This window comes from Erpetoichthys calabaricus, chromosome 9 (assembly GCF_900747795.2).
Source record: "Erpetoichthys calabaricus chromosome 9, fErpCal1.3, whole genome shotgun sequence".
NCBI lineage: Eukaryota > Metazoa > Chordata > Cladistia > Polypteriformes > Polypteridae > Erpetoichthys > Erpetoichthys calabaricus.
Window position 1 is genome coordinate 71,127,799 of NC_041402.2, and position 19,264 is coordinate 71,147,062.

Below are 19,264 nucleotides of genomic sequence, written 5' to 3' on the forward strand. Positions count from 1 at the left end.
CTAGTGAATTAGTACTAGTCTAGAAAAATCTAAACCAGTTTGCATAGTTATTTCTTCATAATCATGGTATATATTAATTTGACACATGAAAATGTGTTTTAAAGTGAAGCATATTTTACAAATTTAAAAAAATAACTAGGCTGCTCTTGCCTCTTGTATGGAGGCAAAGAGTACCGGGATCCCATTACTAAGAAAAGCCTAGAAATTGCCCAATACATCCATTTTTCAAGGCAAAAATGTTTGGCTATTGATCCATTCCTTCAGATACATATATATTGCAAAACCGCATATCCACATAGTTTTAAGAAGAAAAAAAAGAAAACATTGTTGTGATATTCAGCCGTTTTAAAAGTAGACTGACTATACACTTTACTCCGCCACTTATCTTCCTCTGCAGTATCTTTCAGGCCTGGGTGATGGATTCAACTCAGAAAGTCATCGTCAAGTGCGATTATTGACATTGGGTATTTATGCCCAGATGTGAGTTGCAGTCTCTGTTCTGTAGACAACTAGGCAAAAATAACTGAAAACGTCACACTTATGATTGCTTCTATTCTTTCACTATACAGAGGCTTATTTCATTATTTCGCAAATATACCTTATTTCATGCGACTGCTGAATTGATAATGCATGTGTGTGCCTCAGTGAGAGAATATAAAGTAATGACCTGGGCACTGCGAGAGAGACAGCTGAATGGAATTAGCCACTTTATATCGACTACTGTTGAGGTAGCCCTAAAAAGGACTTTGTTTTTTCCAGTGACCGCTTCCATCATGCCTCTCAGACATTTGGTGGTGACATGTACTCCCAGCTGCTTCACCCTTTTGCCCACACAAACTGTACCACCTGGCTTCGTGTCCTTGTGCTCAAGTGTATGTCACTCTTTCCCCCAGCTCCTTGCCACTGGCCATACATCAGGGCCAACAGACTCTGGATGTGTCTCCGAGCTGCTAAATTGCTCTTTAAATCCTGGTTTATGCCTGACATATGATTGCTGCTCATGCTGGCCACATGGCAAAAATGGCTAAAGACACAGTGACATGCTTCCTTGAACGTGTTGCATATGGAATTTTTTCTAACTAGATGTGGTGGATTTCAAGATAAGGTTGGTTATGTAGGTTCCAGAATGATGAACACAAGACCACACATGGTGCAACAGGTCATCAAAGCGTAAGATAGACATGCAAAAATATTTGAAGTGCATCTGTTCATGAAGTAGGTCACCCCACTAATGAGAATATTATACTTGCCATCCTTTCACAGGTTTTGGTTAAGGGGTCTGACATTCCACACTCTCCTTTTCTTTCCTCCTGAAGCCATTAATAACAGGCACAACTTTTCCTCCATCAGCAGAGTCTCACTTCCTCTGCTGTGACACTGTTAGGTATGTGACATTGACCAAAAACTGCCACCTACAGACTAGGGGAGTATTAATGCATCGACTGAACAGGCTGCCACAAGCATAAATGCGTTTTGGTTGCTGACAGCGCATGCATTGCGTTGTCATCTGTATGCAAGCTTCACATAGTAAGTATAAACAAGGTTTAAGTGCAGTGTCAGAACAAAGTACAATTACACTCTTATGTGATCTTTTCACTATGCTGCCACTTCGCGTGAATCTTGCTCTGTAGGCTATGTAAAATTTATAACAACACAGAATGTAATGGGCAAAAAATAATGTTTTACACGCACAACAGAGGCTGTAAGCAGACAAGCAAATAGGAAATGTATTTTTACCAAAGAAAAATAATTCCAAGAATTTGTGATAAAATAATTATTTATTAGTTTAATTTGAATATCACAAGGTTGCCTCATAAATGTGGAAAGTGTATTTTTCTTGAATCAAAACCTTTGCTGCTTCAAAGTGGATGTATTTGGTAAATTTGAATGCTTTTCCACATATGGACCCATGTACCCTTCATCCCCATTGTAAGCTGCAAGAACACACAAGATATTTTTTAAATTTATAAACAAACAGTTCACTTCAGAACAGAATTTTATGTGAAAATGAATATGTACAATGATTGTGAAGGACTAACTGATTTGAAAATTACTAAACTTATCCATCAACATTGAAAAGGGTCTTCATTGTAGCCAAGCGTGACAAATATTTTGGTAAAAGTAATACATTCCTAACTAACTTCTGTCAGTGCTTGGAAACCCACAATACTAAGGATAATGTCAGATCTTAGAGGACCACAGTGGCAGTAGGTTTTCTTTCCAACCACTTCTTTAATTAGTAACCAAATACTGTTTATAATGGAACATATGTCATTTGCCATAATTTTAAATAACATGCTTTTTTAAAGTTTCTGAACCTTTCATTGTTTCTTTTTTAAAAGAAAAAAACAGCAAAAGGTATGGGGAATATTTGTTTGCTCTAATGTGGTGATTTAAGAAAAATGGAAATCGCCAGCTTTGGAAATGTCTTGTGTGGCAGAATGAGTAGGTTAAGAAGCCAAGCAGTTACACAATGTATTTCATTAACAGCAAAAATGGTCTTATCATTAAGATATTGATTATAGCCACAATGGTGGCCCCTCTAGTTACTTATCTTGAGACCCCTGTATTAGGTGTCATCAGTTGGCACACATTGCATCTCATTATTGTTTGACTTTGATTAAGAAAGAAAAAAAACAAACAAGCACTCTGAATATTAAAAAGCAAGCTAGTTTAAATTAAGTTAATAAAGGTGTATTCCATTAGGGGCAATAATTGTGGTTGGAATGAAAGACTTGTAACCACTGTGCCCCCCCACCCAAAAGATTTTGACACCCCTTATATAAATAATGCAAAACTGCTGCAATTACTTCATATGTATGGAGTTGTGTTTAACTTTATTCATTTAACTTCATGGGTAGAAGATCAAAGGCATACATACAAGTGATTGGTATGTCCAGCCTTGAACAGCTAATAGCACTTGTCTTGCCCAAGAAAATATTTTACACATGTCCAGCAGGAAGACTGTGTGTAACATAATGGACGCTTGGTTTTTAGATAATATCAGATTGTCTAGGCCTACAGCATTCCCAGTGCCTTAAGAGTATTTCAACATATAGCATATTAATGAATTGTGAGGTACATATTGTATCTTTTCAAAAAATACATTACTAAATTCTCCAAAATTATACTTATGCTGTTATGTCCATTTAATTTAGTATGATAGAAGACGTGAGTGTTTATTGCCAAATACCTTGGCATCACTTGGATTCCAACCTTGTTACCTGTAGTCTTTCTATAAAGCCTCCAAACAAATATGATTTATCAACAGAGAAATTCATTCCTCTTTAGACCACGAAAGGAATATGGTAGGGTAGTGCTGACAGGATGTACAAATCAACAAACAAGAAGAAGGCCTTTAAGCAAATTTCATAAATAGTTTACTCTGGCTAAAGCAACCAATAAAGGAGCAAGACAGAGAGGCAAATGAAGTTTAATTTTTGAGAGATACAGTGTAATATGCATCAAGCAGGCCATGCATTCATATAGTTTACTCTCCCTAACAGGACCTCACAGGAATGCTCTTGCTTTTAAAAAACACACCAAATACTACTACTATACAATAATAAGATTATTAAGCATTTATATGTAAATTCAATCAAGTGAATGAATTTAACAGGTTCATAGGTTTTTCTAATATTGTGATGTATGTTCTTATACCTCATGAAGAGTCAATCAGCAATCAAAAGGTTTAGTTTGGAGGGAAAAAAAAAAAAGAATTACAGTAATCCCTTTCTATATCGCGCTTCGCCTTTTGCGGCTTCACTCTATCGCGGATTTTATATGTAAGCATATTTAAATATATATCGCGGATTTTTTGCTGGTTCGCGGATTTCTGAGGACAATGGGTCTTTTAATTTCTGGTACATGCTTCCTCAGTTGGTTTGCCCAGTTGATTTCATACAAGGGACGCTATTGGCAGATGGCTGAGAAGCTACCCAGCTTACTTTTCTCTCTCTCTCTTGCGCTGACTTTCTCTGATCCTGATGTAGGGGGATTGAGCAGGGGGGCTGTTTGCACACCTAGACGATAGGGACGCTAGTCTAAAAATGCTAAAAGATTATCTTCACGTTGCTACCTTCTGTGCAGCTGCTTCGTGAAGCGACATGCTGCACGGTGCTTCGCATACTTAAAAGCTCGAAGGGCACATATTGATTTTTGATGTTTGTTTTTCTCTGTCTCTCTCTCTCTTTGTCTGCTCCTGACGGAGGGGGTGTGAGCTGCCGCCTTCAACAGCCTTGTGCCGCGGTGCTTCGCATACTTAAAAGCCAAACAGCCCTATTGATTTGTTTGCTTTCCTCTCTATCTTTCTGACAGTCTGTGCTCCTGACGCACACTCCTTTGAAAAGGAAGATATGTTTGCATTCTTTTAATTGTGAGACGGAACTGTCATCTCTGTCTTGTCATGGAGCACAGTTTAAACTTTTGAAAAAGAGACAAATGTTTGTTTGCAGTGTTTGAATAACGTTCCTGTCTCTCTACAACCTCCTGTGTTTCTGCGCAAATCTGTGACCCAAGCATGACAATATAAAAATAACCATGTAAACATATGGTTTCTACTTTGCGGATTTTCTTATTTCGCGGGTGGCTCTGGAACGCAACCCCCGCAATGGAGGAGGGATTACCATACAAGTAAGTCACAACACGGCTTGGAGGTCTAGTGTGGCAGTGTCTGCATGTTATGTGAGACACAAAGGAACTATAGGGATAAAAGAGTCACTTTACCATTAAATATTAGTTTTATGTTTAAATAATATCATATTAATATTTCAAAAGATCCAATTCATTACATCACTTGTAGTACACCATTAAGATGATATTCCTTATCAGAACAGGTCACTGAGGTAATATTCCTGTTATTTTTACTTTCTCATCGTACTTACAACACAGGGGGTGCAAGAGTTTCCTCCTGGTGAAGGCGCTCAGTCTGTCGCAGTTTAAGAATCTCACTGTAGTTGAGAGCATTCACTTTATTTTTAAACAACTCCAGAGAGGTGGGCTTGCTGGACAGGGTTCGTGTTATCTGCTCCCGAACTACCTGCATAACCTACAGAAAACAGAAGATAATATTACATTTGGACCTGGATGTGGGTAGTTCATATTCGCAGAGCATGAATCATGGAGTCTGCAATATTCTGGGACTAGAGACTATCCCAGTAACACAGGACACAAGGCAAGAAATGGCCAAGACAGGACCCCAGCCCATTGTAGTGCCCACTCATTTAAATACTGATGCCCATACTGAGACAGGACCAATTTAGAATCTAAATGGGAAGTAAACCCAGACAGATGCAAAGTGCAAATTCCACACAAGCTGCCAGCTGCCAGATGTAGGATTCAAACCAGGGTGCTAAATCCATGAGGCAGCTGCACTAACCATTGTTTTATCATTCAATCCAAGTTGTGTGCACATCATAGTCAGTCAGCACTTCTTTCATGACAAAAGCAATACATTTAGACGCTAAAATGAGGCAAGTATCTAACCGCACACATTAAATACAAAAATGGTTTCACAAAGCAGTACTTCAAAGGTTGAAACTGTACATAAATAGCTTAAAGGAAATACAGTGACCTGCTCTGTCTTGCATATCTCAGTAGATACAAGACACTATTGGCAAATATCAGAGTAAGAAATATGTTTAGTAAATAGTAGGAACCTCCACCATATCTGCTCTCCTTGGTTTAAAGCAACAGAATCATGCTACACCTAATACCTTTGGAAATTCTTTTCTGCAAATGCAATGTTTATTTGCCATCGACCCCCAACTGGGGCTTTCTTTTGAAACATGCTATCTAAGTGCTCCTTCTTTACTACTCATGTTTACCAGTTGAAAAACATGGTTTCTACTGTATTTATGTAATAATTTTTAATTTATGAGGCCTTATTCTCTTGTTTAAACATTTAATATTTATAGGTGATATACTGTTTAAATCAACACCTCATAATATATAACATAATATCGTAATAATAATATAACTGAAGGAAAAAACTTTTATAAATTTCTTTTGGGAACATTCTGTTCTTTTAGACTGTTTTTGGTTGGAATTCAATACAGCTTAATTAATCAACAAATCAAATACACACACACACATTTGTTTCTCTGATAAGCTATGAATGTATAGTTGGCAGGTTTACACAGGTTGACATTGTCAAAACAAGAATAAACAAACTTTCAAAGAAATACTTAAATTGGAAAATCAGAGTGATAAACAAAACATGACAGCAGAATGTACAGCTTGAAAATGCTGAATTTAAACAAGGTGATGTTGAATATATATACCAAATAAAGCAAGCCAAAAATGAATAGCATGCACAAACTAACTCTGCCAAATAGAACTGATGTCTAAATGGGACTTAGACAGAGAGAGATGTTTAGATTTTAGGCGAATTTGCAACAGAAAAGGTGCCTATCTGATTATAACACAGGCAGTATGTGAACATTACTGCAGATAGCCTCAGTATATCAAATCTCATTTATAAATACTTCTATGCTCCTAAATTATGACTATAGTCAGATTTGCTTTGTTCATATTTTTCACATAAATTTTAAATTATACCTTTTTTTTCGGACTGGCATCTGTTCACATATTAAATATGAGTTTTAAATTTAAATCTAGCTTTCAGGCCTGGGATAAAAATTAAAGTGCAAACATTGCAGGTTGTTGTTAAAGACTGAGGAACGTTCATATCTTATACATGATGATCCTGATGCCTGCTTCAGTGCAAGTGTGAACGAACTCTTAAGATAAATCTTACAGGAAGGGATATGCATGGCTGGTCGACACAGCACTTCTCCACTCTAATACAGGCAACATCAATCTTTGATAAATATGATATGTGCTTCCACGATATTTTTCAATGCTATAAATATTTATAAAATGTTATGGCTTCTGAAATCCTGGACAATTTACATGTATACTCACAAAGAAAAGACTTTCTTAAAGTACGTTGGGTTTGAATGTGATGGCTTTAGGTATCAAATATAGTCAATCCTTTCCATGCAGATATTGGAGTCAAAAAGTATAAACACCTTGGAATACTTTTGCCTTTTTAAGAGATCTACCTACTGGATTACTTTAAATTTCCAATGGGCACAGCTTCTGCACTCATTCAAACAAACAACAAAAAAAAAAAACTAAGAATGTTAAGAATTTAGCGCATTCCGGCAGCAAATAAAAAGCATACATATACAACAGCCTGTTTTAAAATGCAGAAAAGTTCAAACACCCCTACAGGAGCCAAACTTAATTTCCTTTTGTTAAAAAAAATCGTCAAAGAGAAAATAATAAATAAGTAGCAGCTTTTGTTGCTTACTGCTTGAAACGGTCTTTATGACAATTGTTAGTTTTTAGCAAATTAATTTAAAAAGAGAAGCAGAGCAATCTTACTACTGAAGAAACTTTATCCAAAATAGTCACTTACAGTACACTTCCAGGCTTGCCAGAATGAAAATGGTAAGGCTTGTTTTTCTGTGTGTACGTTTTGCTGATTAAATAAAATACTCTGAAACACACTCACCCCCCTCCCCTCTACTGCTTTCAAAGGGCTATTTTCCACTGTATTGTTTGTGTCTGGGATTAGGGTTTGTGTATAGGACAAAGCACAGATCTGTCATATGCTGGCAATCTAGGGACAGATGTGGACAAAAGATCACAAGTTAAGCATCTAAACCAAAAGTGCCATCTCTGAAAAGACATTATAGACTTTCAATTTATAAAGATTACATTACTGGATTAAACTAAATAAGCAAGAGTGACTAATGTGCTATGTTTACTTTCTAGATAAAAGGAACACTTCCAATTCTCCAAGCTTCTGAATAGTACACAAAAATAAAATCAGATGGACCTAGTATGTTCTTGTATTGACTTGTCAGGGATTTGTTTACATAAACTGCAATGAAAATGATGGACTAGGAATAATTTTTCCCCAACTTACAAAAATTACCAGTCTGGTTCTTACCATGGCAGTGAGTAGACTTATATTGTATATCAAAAGAATGCAACAATCTGAAAGTTGTGGTTCTATTGTATCCACCTGAAAACAATGTTCCCTTTAAAACTTGCAAACTGTAATTTTGTCAGAACTCTGATAACTTTACAATAATGGAATTTATTCCTGACACAGTTCAGTGACCACTGTTGAGTTTAATCCTATCAAATCCTCTTGTAGTCTGATTTTGATTGGTCTCTGGTTAATACATTTCTAATGGTCATAAATACTGTCAGCAACAGGCAGTATTAGAGACTCTAATGTTCAAACATCTTTATGAAAACATTGTATGTTTGGCAAGCTGACATAAACTGGTTTACAAATAAAAATATTTAATAAACACAGCACTGACTACAGGGGTCTTTGGAGATAATAACAAATTAACAAATCCCTGATACACAGGTTATAGTTGGTCCAAAATGCTGCCGCTCGCTTTCTGGTTGTGGCAAGAAAGTATGACTCAGTTTCTCCTATTTTAGCTTCTTTACACTGGCTGCCTGTCAGTTTTCGAATTGATTTTAAAATCTTGCTGCTAGTTTTTAAATCTTTACATGGGCTTGCTCCTGCCTATTTATCTGAACTGTGTGTTTTACATCAGCCATCTAGAGTGCTTAGATCTTCTGGTCAGTTGTCTCTTGTTGTCCCTCGTACCAAGTGTAAAACCAAGGGGGACAGGGCTTTTGTAGCTGCTGCTTCTCGCCTGTGGAACTCTTTACCTCATCATATAAAGGAGTCGTCTACAATTGAACTGTTTAAAACAAGATTAAAGACTCATTTCTATTCACTTGCATTCCGTGACCTTCAGTAATACTGATGGTTTCCTCTTTGTGACTATATAACATTACTTCTATTTATTACGTATTTTATGTTCATATATTTTATTTCTATTTATGTTTTATGTTAATTGTTTTGTTTTTCTTTTATTTTACTTTTGTAAAGCACTTTGGCCACAGCATTACTATGTTGTTTTAAATGTGCTATATAAATAAATTGACATAATAGAACTGGTCTGCTTACAAGCAAGCTACAAAGCGTACAGAATTATAAGGGTAAAACACAAATCAGAAAAAAAATATATATGATCAAGAGAAACAGTAAGACTAGCAGGTTACAGAGAGGCTTGGGATAAGCACACCAATTCCTAAAGACTACAGTTTAGATTTTACAGCAGAATTTGTATTTCACCTTGTCAAAGTCCTCTTGTGTGGCTCGCATCTCCTTCCATGTCTTGTTGAGCAGTTGTATACAAATACAGAATAATTCCTCCAGAAGGTGATCCTGAGCAAAGAAGACTGGATAATAGTCCTGTCCAGTCTCAAAAGCTGTGGGAAAATCAAGTGCAATTTAATTAGAGGATCAGAAGCTTTTTTGCAGTTGCAACTCAATGCCATAGGTGGCAGCAGGTATTTAAAATTGTTACAAGAACTACAAAAAGTGCAACAGAAAAAAAGGCAAGTTTTAAAAGACTGTTAAGTAAGACTTTAAAATAGATTCTATCACAAAGCAAAAATACTGAGTCAACAGCTGACTAACTATATTTACCTTTAAAATTTTACATAAACCTTGGATAAGGCCTCTTAAAATGTTATTAAATATACAGATTACAGCACATTTTAAAAAGTGAAAGTGCTTTTCAGTTTGTTAACTGACAGACATTTACTTACTGGTTCACTTATGGTCACTTTACAAGTGACATCAAACATTAATTTTGAAAGCCATTTAACACGTTGTGAAACTACCCGAGTCATTCGAAAACAGCATCTTCCGTTAAGGCTCCGTCTCAACTCTGTGCACTAATCTAAGTCTAAAACCTTTCCCAACCTGTTTTTATCCTTGGTCTTTACTCACTAGGCTCCCCGATCCGTAGGATTTCACACAGCATCTGTGTGAGCTGGATACTACTCCTGGCAAATGGACATTCATGCTTGTCTTCCCGGCTGCTGTTCTCTAAAACAAACTGAAAAGACAAAAATGACTTGGGCTGCTCAACACATTGACTCAGTTGCTATCACTGGCACACCCTGGAGTCATACAAATGAAAAAAGCAAAAAAGAAAAAATTGCAACAATTTAAACAGAAAGCAGGTTTAATGCTTGATTGTGGGATTTATGGCAAAGACTGAAAGCAATACAACTTTTTGATTTGGTAAATTTAAGGAACAGCAAATTAATTACCTAATAGTTGTAATGGCTATAACAAGTGATCCACTTACTGGTGTTTTTAAAAATAAAATATTAACTCCAGTACCAGTGCACTCCGGAAAGCACGTCAGTAAGCAACGAACCAATAATGGAAAAAATAAGGGATTGCCTGAATATCTACAGGAGAAAGCAACAGCTACATGTATAAAACTTGATAGTATAAAATCTAAGAGAATGGCTAAAATGATCTCCATATCAAAAATATAGCAACCATTTTTCAGCCTAGGAGATGACAACCTATTGACACTGGACGAAAATGAGGAATTATTTTTAGAGAAGGATGAAAAAATAAGACTTACAGAAGTTACAGAGTAACTGAAGGGATTTCTAGAAAAAGACACAAATGCCACCTTGGCTGGAATGGTGTCCAAGGCAAAAAGTGCGAACAGTATAGAAGGGGATGAGGGGTGCTCATGTTTACAAACCAAGTATAATGGTAGCACAGACAACATAAGCAATCTTGAAATGGGAAGATAGGGAAAATGAGAAATGAAAAATGTGTGAGAGGGAAATATATAGCCATATGTAACCAAATAGGCTTCTTAAGCCACTTGTGCAGCCAACATTGTATACACAATCACAGGTGTACCTTCATAGTGCTTAAATCCCAAAGTTGGATTTAATCGACAGTGAGTTTACATACTGTATATACTTGAGTTTAAGTTCTCCAGCAGATAAGTCAGGGCTTGATTTTACCGTATAATTTCCGGTATTTTATAATGTCGATCATATAAGTCGAATACAGAAAACACGCGCTACAGATCCAAGAGATTATGATATGTAAATACCCACCTGAGAGAGTAACCACTGAGCGCACTGCCTTTTTTTATATGTATTGTGTCTACGTGACCACGCTGTTATACCCAAACTATTCCAGAGCGACGTTTGCACAGATTTGCGTTTTTTGTATCTCACACCCTCATACACCTTTATTGTAAGAGCATCCCTTACCTACGATGGAGCGTTCAATCAGAAGAAAACAGTTTTAAATTAAACGTCATTGAAGTGGCGAAAGAAATTGGTAACTGCGCTGCTGGAGGAGGCAAGAAGATGTAAAAAAAAAATTAAGTGTCGTATTTTTGAACGGCTGTATAAGTCGGGGTCTAATTTTATGATTGATTTTTCGTGTTTCAAGACCCAACTTATATGTGAGTATACACGGTAATTCAGATTCAGCTCATACTTTTTGGAACAGTCAGTTTTACTTTTTCCTGGATACACTGCTTTATGAAATATAATGTTGAGGAGAATAAGTTATCTTTTGCCTAACATTACGTATTCTTAAGTGCACTATGTACATAATGGTAAGATAAGCTTCTTCCTCCCTAGGACTCCAGTTTAAATTGTAAAAAGTGGATTAACATAAACTGTTGCCAAAATAATTTGGGATAAAGTGAGCTGATGATGCCAAATGAAGTCAGGTTACAAGCTGATGTGATTGCAAGACAGAGAACAGCACATAGAAAATATTTAATTTCTTTATAAGATGAGTTCTACTTATAGTTCAGATAGCAGTTTGATTTAATAAAGTTTATCTAATGTAATCATTTGAACTATATACACATTGATTAAAGTAACTTAAATTGATGCAGTGTTCTTTTTTATTGTTTTTTCAGTGACCAATTTAACAACATTCCTAATAGAAAGTGTCATTGGCGCAGTTTAAAAGACAACCGACATTACTGTACAGGTGGTGTGGATCATTCATCCACCTTAATCAAAGAACAAATGTCTGTGGGGCTGTGTATTCGTCCAGTTGCTGTCATTCCAACAGATGCCACATCACAGACATTTGTAGTAAAAATGTACATTGTTTGTCATTCCAACAGGTGGTGCATCATAAACATGAACACTACTTAATGAATCCCATACCAAATAGTATATAACAGACACATGCATTGCATTTGTCATTCCAACAGAAGGTGTGTCACAAACATATGTAGTAATGCTTTTTAATACAACAAATGATTGTAATGTGCCACTTGTTGGAATGACAATTGCAATGTAATATTACATGCATTACCAAATTATTTTCTAATGGTGCACTGCAAACATCTATGTTTGATTACTTAGATTTCAACCTGTCTTAGACAGGTAGCACAACTATATAGTTAATTTAACATACTCCAAAAGTGTCTGGCCTTGCATTCTATGTGGCATCTTGTACTCGATAAATCTTTTAGGCACGTAACAACCAAAGCTCCTTTATTCAAAGGTGAACTTGTTTTAGTAAGCTTTGGAAGTGTATGAAATCAGTCCGTAAAGCTTATGACCATCTTGCAAAGAATAACTAAGGGTGTCACACTAATACAAATAAATTAAACATTTGAACAACAAATACATCAGCTTAATCACACTATTCCATGTTATAATATTTGATCATATAAAAAATCTTGTAACCAATTAAATACAGTAAGATGCACTGTAATCTTTTAGAAAAGAATGGCATAGTAGTATGAACAAAGTATATCCTACAATGTACTGAAAAACTCTGAAGCAGTGAAGTGCCAACAGATGGTTTTAAATATTGCTAATGTAATTTTAAATGTAGCTGAATTAGAAAAAACAAGATTGCTGCTAAATTACATTATTATTAACCCAGAACAGGCATGTTTCATCTTTTCACAATGCTTCCATTTACATCATACATGAATATACTTTAAGGAATTTAGAGGATAAAGTGTAATAAGGATTGAGAAAATACTCCATGCCACAATAACTAAGGGTGATATATATAACTGCACTACTTGCTAATGATATCCTTTACAACAATACTTCAGATGTCATAAACGCACTCCACTTTCAGTAATGAATACTGATTTAACTTGCCACACAGTCTTTATTTCAACATAGATTACTTTCTATTTCAAGCCCACAATAACACAATGAGATTAAAAACTCAGCAAATTCCTTACCCGGCTGTAGGCATCAGGATAGCGTGAAGAGAAGTAAGCCATGGTGCTTAGAGCCAAAAGTCCGGGTGGAGTGCGATTCAGATCTTGACCAGGGTTAGTGTTGTTCTGAACAGAAAAAAAGAAAACAGTCTTACAGTTTTTGTTTGTACAAACATTCATACAAGTGGTCGTTATCCAAAAAATATTCCTTACAGCAGCAAGTGTACTGAAAAGTAGAAGTGTCCTGATTAGTAATTTTATGATAAGTTCTAATCATGTTTTTTAATAAAAGGAATATAAAAAAGACAAGCTGAAACAATCAAATGTCACCAATTTAAAAAAATGTCAATTAGAAGTGTTAAGCTGACAATTCAAACTGAGAATTTATATCTTCTAAACAAATTTGTTACTGTTAAACTGAAGAATTTGTGCAAAGAGAGGCCCACTTTTGGCTTGTACACTGAGCATCCATGTATCTAAGAAGGTCTTTACCACATAAGAGTTGTATACCAAAAACACAAAAAAAAATAAATAAATGGAAAAACACTTTAATTTGTGAATTAAATTTAGCATTAGTGTCAAGCTGAAAAAGGAGCAGCTCAAACAATCCAGGCATTGGAGCTAAATTTTGTTATTAAGTAATAAATAGAACTAACCGGCTTGTCTAACTTGTACTGCTGTAGCACAGTCATTTTACCATGGACACCTGCTAATGTGATATGTACAGGCAGACCTCGTCTGCACGCATTAACAATAAAAATTATATGTGTTAAGTGTTTACAAGCTTGATGCATAACATTAAGAATTACTACATATTAAATGGTTGCCACTTTACCATATTTGAGTTTGTGAATATTGCTCCCAAGCATTGTGCGCACCATGAGTTAAGACAGCAGTGATGGTTTTGCTGCTTTGCTATGTATCTAACTGGCATATTTATTGCATCAAGAAGGAAAAGCATAGTGTTTTTACAATGAACAGCTGTAGATAAAAAGTTGCCATGTTCCAGTGTAAAATGGCACTATGTCCTGTCCTCACGTTTGCTTGTTTATGTTTTATTTAAAAACTAAAAAACTTTTAGTTTTTATAACACATGTGCTGCTGAGCAGCCTCTTCAACAATGGCTATCCTTGCTTAAGGTCATGAAATAATTGTGTTCTAGTCCAGTAAGGAGAACTTCTATGGATTAATCCAATTTGATTCCAGATGTCGTCAAGTAGCTGGCCCAAAGTGAACATAGGAAGAAAGTGAAAGAAGTCTGTAAAGATGCCTATTTCCTCAGTTTCCTAACAGTTGTACCCAATTGTCAACAAAAACAATAGCTTGGATCAAATAATATTCAATCTGAGCATTCAGCTATTGCTGCTGTCTTTTGCAGTTTGAGGAGGTTGTTTTATAAAATGCTGTGACTTTACAGGTGTACCACTGTAAATGTGAATTTTTCCTAATAATGACTAACCAAACACTTTCTCGTTAAAATAAAATTAGGCGGCAGAAACAAAAATTATCCCTGAAATTCATTGAGGACAACAAAACTGGAGGGGCAACAGATATTGAGGAAACTGCAAAAAAAAAAAAAAAATCAAAAACATCTGGAAAATGTTAAAAACTGCTTAAACACTTGGAAAAATGCAGCTTAATGTATTGATGTGAAAACTGCTGCACAAAGGCAATAAAAATATTATAAACATGAGATACAACAGAAATGAATTTACTCCGATTTGTACACAGCAGGAAACACTGTGACAATATTACATTTTTATTTCTTCAGTTCATCTAACACCTTGCAGCATGGTTGCTGAGGAAGGAGATATTGTTGATACAGGCAGATGCATCCAAGGCACTCTGGATTATAGACTCTGTGAATGGCACACCAGAGGATGCCTGGTTACAGGGCAGTGAGTAAGAAATGTTTAAATGCAGTATAGGCACCCCAAAGGCAAAGTACTGGTCCCCCTTATTGTTTATTCCGAATACTTTAAACTTTAACCACAACAGTGAGTTGTGTCATCTGTTCAAAATTTTTGATGACACAACAACAGTGAAGTGTATTAAGGCAGGGCAAACTTAGTGGAGGATGTTGTTGAGAGTTGCAAAGAAAACCAGAAGCAGCTTAAAAGTGGAAAGACAAAGGAGGTACTGGTGGATTTCAAGAGATTCAAAGAGACTTCGTCTTCTGTCACTACTGATGAAGAGGATGTAGATTTGATGAAAAACTACAAGCCCCTTGGGATGTGTGCGTTAATAATAATTAATAATTCTTTACATTTATATAGCGCTTTTCTTACAACTCAAAGCGCTCTCCAAGCAGGGAGGACCCGGGAAGTGAACCAGAGTCTCCTAACTGCAAGGCAGCAGCGCTACCACTGCGCCACCGTGCGTTGTACTGGTTGGACAAGACTGCTAATACTGATACACTTTCTAGAAGGATCAAAGTGTGAGGTTGTCAAGAGTATACAGGAATCTGTTATCAATATTTCAGATCACTCTATTTTACCAAACGCAGCACTCTGCTGGGGCAATGACACTAGGGGTAACAGCTAACTCAACAATCAGATAAAGAACGCTAGCCCTATATAGGATCCACTTTGTATTCTTTGGAAGTAGTATTGATCATAACACCTATTATCTGTACGTCATATTAGATAGATAGATAGATAGATAGATAGATAGATAGATAGATAGATAGATAGATAGATAGATAGATACTTTATCTATCTATCTATCTAATATGACTATATAATATTATAATTATTACAATTATATTATATAATATTATTATAATTATTATTATTATTATTATATGACTATATAATATTATTGACTAAAGAAAGACAATAAAGTATAAATCATGGGATGCTATGCTCAAGTACATAATGCCACAACTGCAGCATTTCTGAAACACCATGAGAACAAAGACTAAGTGTATACCAGGAGTGAAAGGCATGGCTTACCCTGACAAGCTAAGTGAATTAAACCTCTTAAGCTTTTTTTTTAAGCTCCAATTAAAGTTGATTTAAAAGAACGTTTGAGTAAAACACTGAATCACATACTGAAAAACACTGCTGAAAATTAAGAAGAAATGCATTTCGAACAGACGCCAAGAAGTTCTTTATACCAAGAGTAATGGGAAAAAAAACTCAATCATGTAGATGAAACAAAAGCTTGCTGATAAAAAATATCTTGACAATTAAGACACTGAGACAAATTAGCAATCAGTTAACTAAATTGCTGAATAGTCTCCTCCCTGTTTGTCAAACATATTTTTGTTATGTACTGTAGTTTTCTGCCATCTGCATTCTAACCCTAAATATTAAAGGACTGCTATTGTTCTGTTAATTTCCAGCCGCAGGTATTCATTTAACCATTCCAATACTTTTATTTTATTCTTCAAATCATTTTTATCTATCCCCAGAGACCTTATCACAAACAAAGATCCCACAAACATCATAGCTATGAACACATTTGCTCAGAAAAATCAAAGGTGTTTGTAATTGGGTTAGGGGAATTGTAGCACCTTCTCACTAATACGGAAATGAGAAGAAATCAAGGGATAAAAAGGTTACTGTGGTGGAATGTAACCTTTACAGGAGTGGATTAAATAATACCATTCAGATACCGCAATAGGATTATCAATCATAAATTATTAGAAATTTCCAATGTCCACTCTTTACCTCTAACAGATCGTGTCAACAATTTCTCAAGACCTATAAATAAGCAGTGAAGCTTTATTCACATTGCCTAGTGCTTTTTTTTGCATTTGCCTTACAAATATTCCTGGCCACTGTTCCTTTTCAGAGACTGAAAACAGTCTAATTCTAAATTTCTTTCTCTAGTACTCATTCAGCTACAGTATTTTAGCTGGATGCATCTAAACCTTCCTTGTTAAATAATTAGACTGTAATGGATCAACCTGTTTGTATACAGGAAGTATATTTTTTTCTTGAGATGTTTTATACTGTAAATAATAAGTTGGAGCAGTTTTCTATCAAATCAACTGTGCTTCACTCAAAATATGACTTGCTCCAGGTGTTTTAGATGTGATTTAAAGCAATCATCATGTATCCTTCAACATTTTAAAAGCAATTTACAATCTTCCTTTCCTACTTTTATGTTTGTTACATACACAAGAACTGAATTCTTTTATTTTTCATTCTTCAGCTCAATTCCTGCCTCTTGTTTTCTGGAACCTTTACCACAGTTGCATCATTACATATGGCACCTCTCACTTCATAATCTAGCACGTCTATATCTCTCTGATCTGTTACACATTAATACGCCTGCTCATACTCTTAGATCTTCTTAATTAAATCTCCTTGTTATGTCTTCTGCTCATTTATCTACCATGGAGTATAGATCCTTTAGCTTTGTTGCTCTTTGTCTTTGGAACTCCCTCTCTCAAGATATCTGCAGCATTGACTCACTTCCCAACTTTAAATCTAGACTTAAAACGTATCTATTCAAATGTTTCTGTTCCTCTGATTTTGTTTTTTCACTGTACGTTTTTTGTACTTTATGACCATATTTTCATATTTTTTTAATTGTTTCCATTATACTTTTTTTTTTTACTTATTGTAAGGTGTACTTGAGTGCCATGAAAGGCTCCTTTAAATAAAATGAATAATAATAATGATTATTATTTTAATTGTATGTAAACTACCATTCTGCCTTCTGTTTGGAAATTCCTTAAAGCCCCTCCTTCTCTTTTCAACTGGTTTTGTTACTATGGCATTCCAGAATTAATCCTTGTGTGCCTTAACAGTAATATCGTCTAAAGGTATGTTCTGGGGTATGCATGGTAGTTGTTTATAGTTTTCCCTATTCCTTGTACAACTGTGTCTAGTTTGGATAGTACTCAACATGAGTGTGTTATAAACCATCTCTGTGAGCTGAATCGCTTTGGCTAATCAGATTCTACCTGAATTTTGCATGCGCTTTGAATGTTTCACATAGTACCCTGCAGGATTTATAGGTAATTTAGAAGAATGCATTATATAATTCTTCATTTCATGCTCCAGAGGTAAGCTGGACATATGTCCATCACCTTTGTAAAATTGCATTCCTTCATCTCCGAAACATAGCCAAACTCCGTCCCTGCCTCTCCCTCTGTGATGCTGAAAAGCTGGTTCATGCCTTTGCCTCATCCAGACAGGACTATTGTAATTCACTCCTCATTGGGATACCCAACAAGAGCCTTCAAAAGCTACAACAAATTCAAAATAGTGCTGCAAGAATCCTGATGAGGGTGCAGAAATATGAACACATTTCACCAATCCTTCGGTCACTTCACTGGCTCCCTATGCATCTCCGTATCGAATACAAACTCTGCTTGTTTACTCACCAGTGTATCCATGGAAATGCTCCACAATATCTCAAGGAACTCCTTATACTACAATCCATTGCAAGAAACCTTCGTTTTGCAAATACCTACCGCCTTCACCCCCATGTGACCAAACTTCATACAATGGGTGACCGAGTCTTTGCAGCCGCTGCTCCACGGCTCTGGAATGCCCTACCAGAGAGCCTAAGAACACAGCAGATTGTGGGCTGTTTTAAAAAACAGCTAAAGACTTTTCTATTTAGGAAAGCTTATTAACAAGAATGCTACAATTATTGTTGTTTTATCTCTGTTTTTATCTTGCTTTGCCTTTGTTTAAACCTTTTATGAAGCACTTTGAGATTTACTGCTAATGTAAAGTGCCCTATAAATAAAATTCATTATTATTATTATTATTATTATTATAGCTTCCAGAGAATTTTAGAAACAGGAAATGACAAGACGGCAGAAGTTAATGTGATATACTACATAAGAAAAATGTGAAGAGGAGTATTTATGTTCCTCCCATCATCTCGTAAAGAGCCAGAATATTCAACTAATGATAGCTTAAATCCAACTTTTTTTCCCTAATTTCAGCATTAACAGTGAAAAATACTATAGCTACTCACCGAGAACCCCAGCTTCTTGAACTCTTTAGCACAGAGGGAACGTCGTCTCTCATTAGACAAATTGGCTTCTCCATCTGACTCAAAGGCAACTTGCCTCAATGTATGGAGAATTTCCCGTTGCTCCTGAAGAAGGTAAACCAAAAATAGGAAAAGATTAACAGTTCAGTTTAGTGCGTAACCATACTCAACACAGTAACTAACTAGTAAACCTGGTAGTTCCCGAACATAGGGTT

At 35.7% G+C, this 19,264-nt stretch overlaps 1 protein-coding gene across 1 annotated transcript in view; it reads right to left on the minus strand.

Moving 5' to 3' along the window:
* The window catches only part of elmo3 (engulfment and cell motility 3), a 178,787-nt gene that overhangs the window by 24,938 nt on the left and 134,585 nt on the right, over positions 1–19,264 (minus strand). The window contains exons 12-16 of the mRNA XM_028809711.2: positions 19,032–19,154; positions 13,107–13,211; positions 9,839–9,947; positions 9,176–9,312; positions 4,884–5,047 (exon numbers count right to left, since the gene is read on the minus strand). Of these exons, the coding sequence (XP_028665544.1) occupies positions 4,884–5,047; positions 9,176–9,312; positions 9,839–9,947; positions 13,107–13,211; positions 19,032–19,154 (638 nt within the window). The remainder of the gene's footprint in view (positions 1–4,883; positions 5,048–9,175; positions 9,313–9,838; positions 9,948–13,106; positions 13,212–19,031; positions 19,155–19,264) is intronic.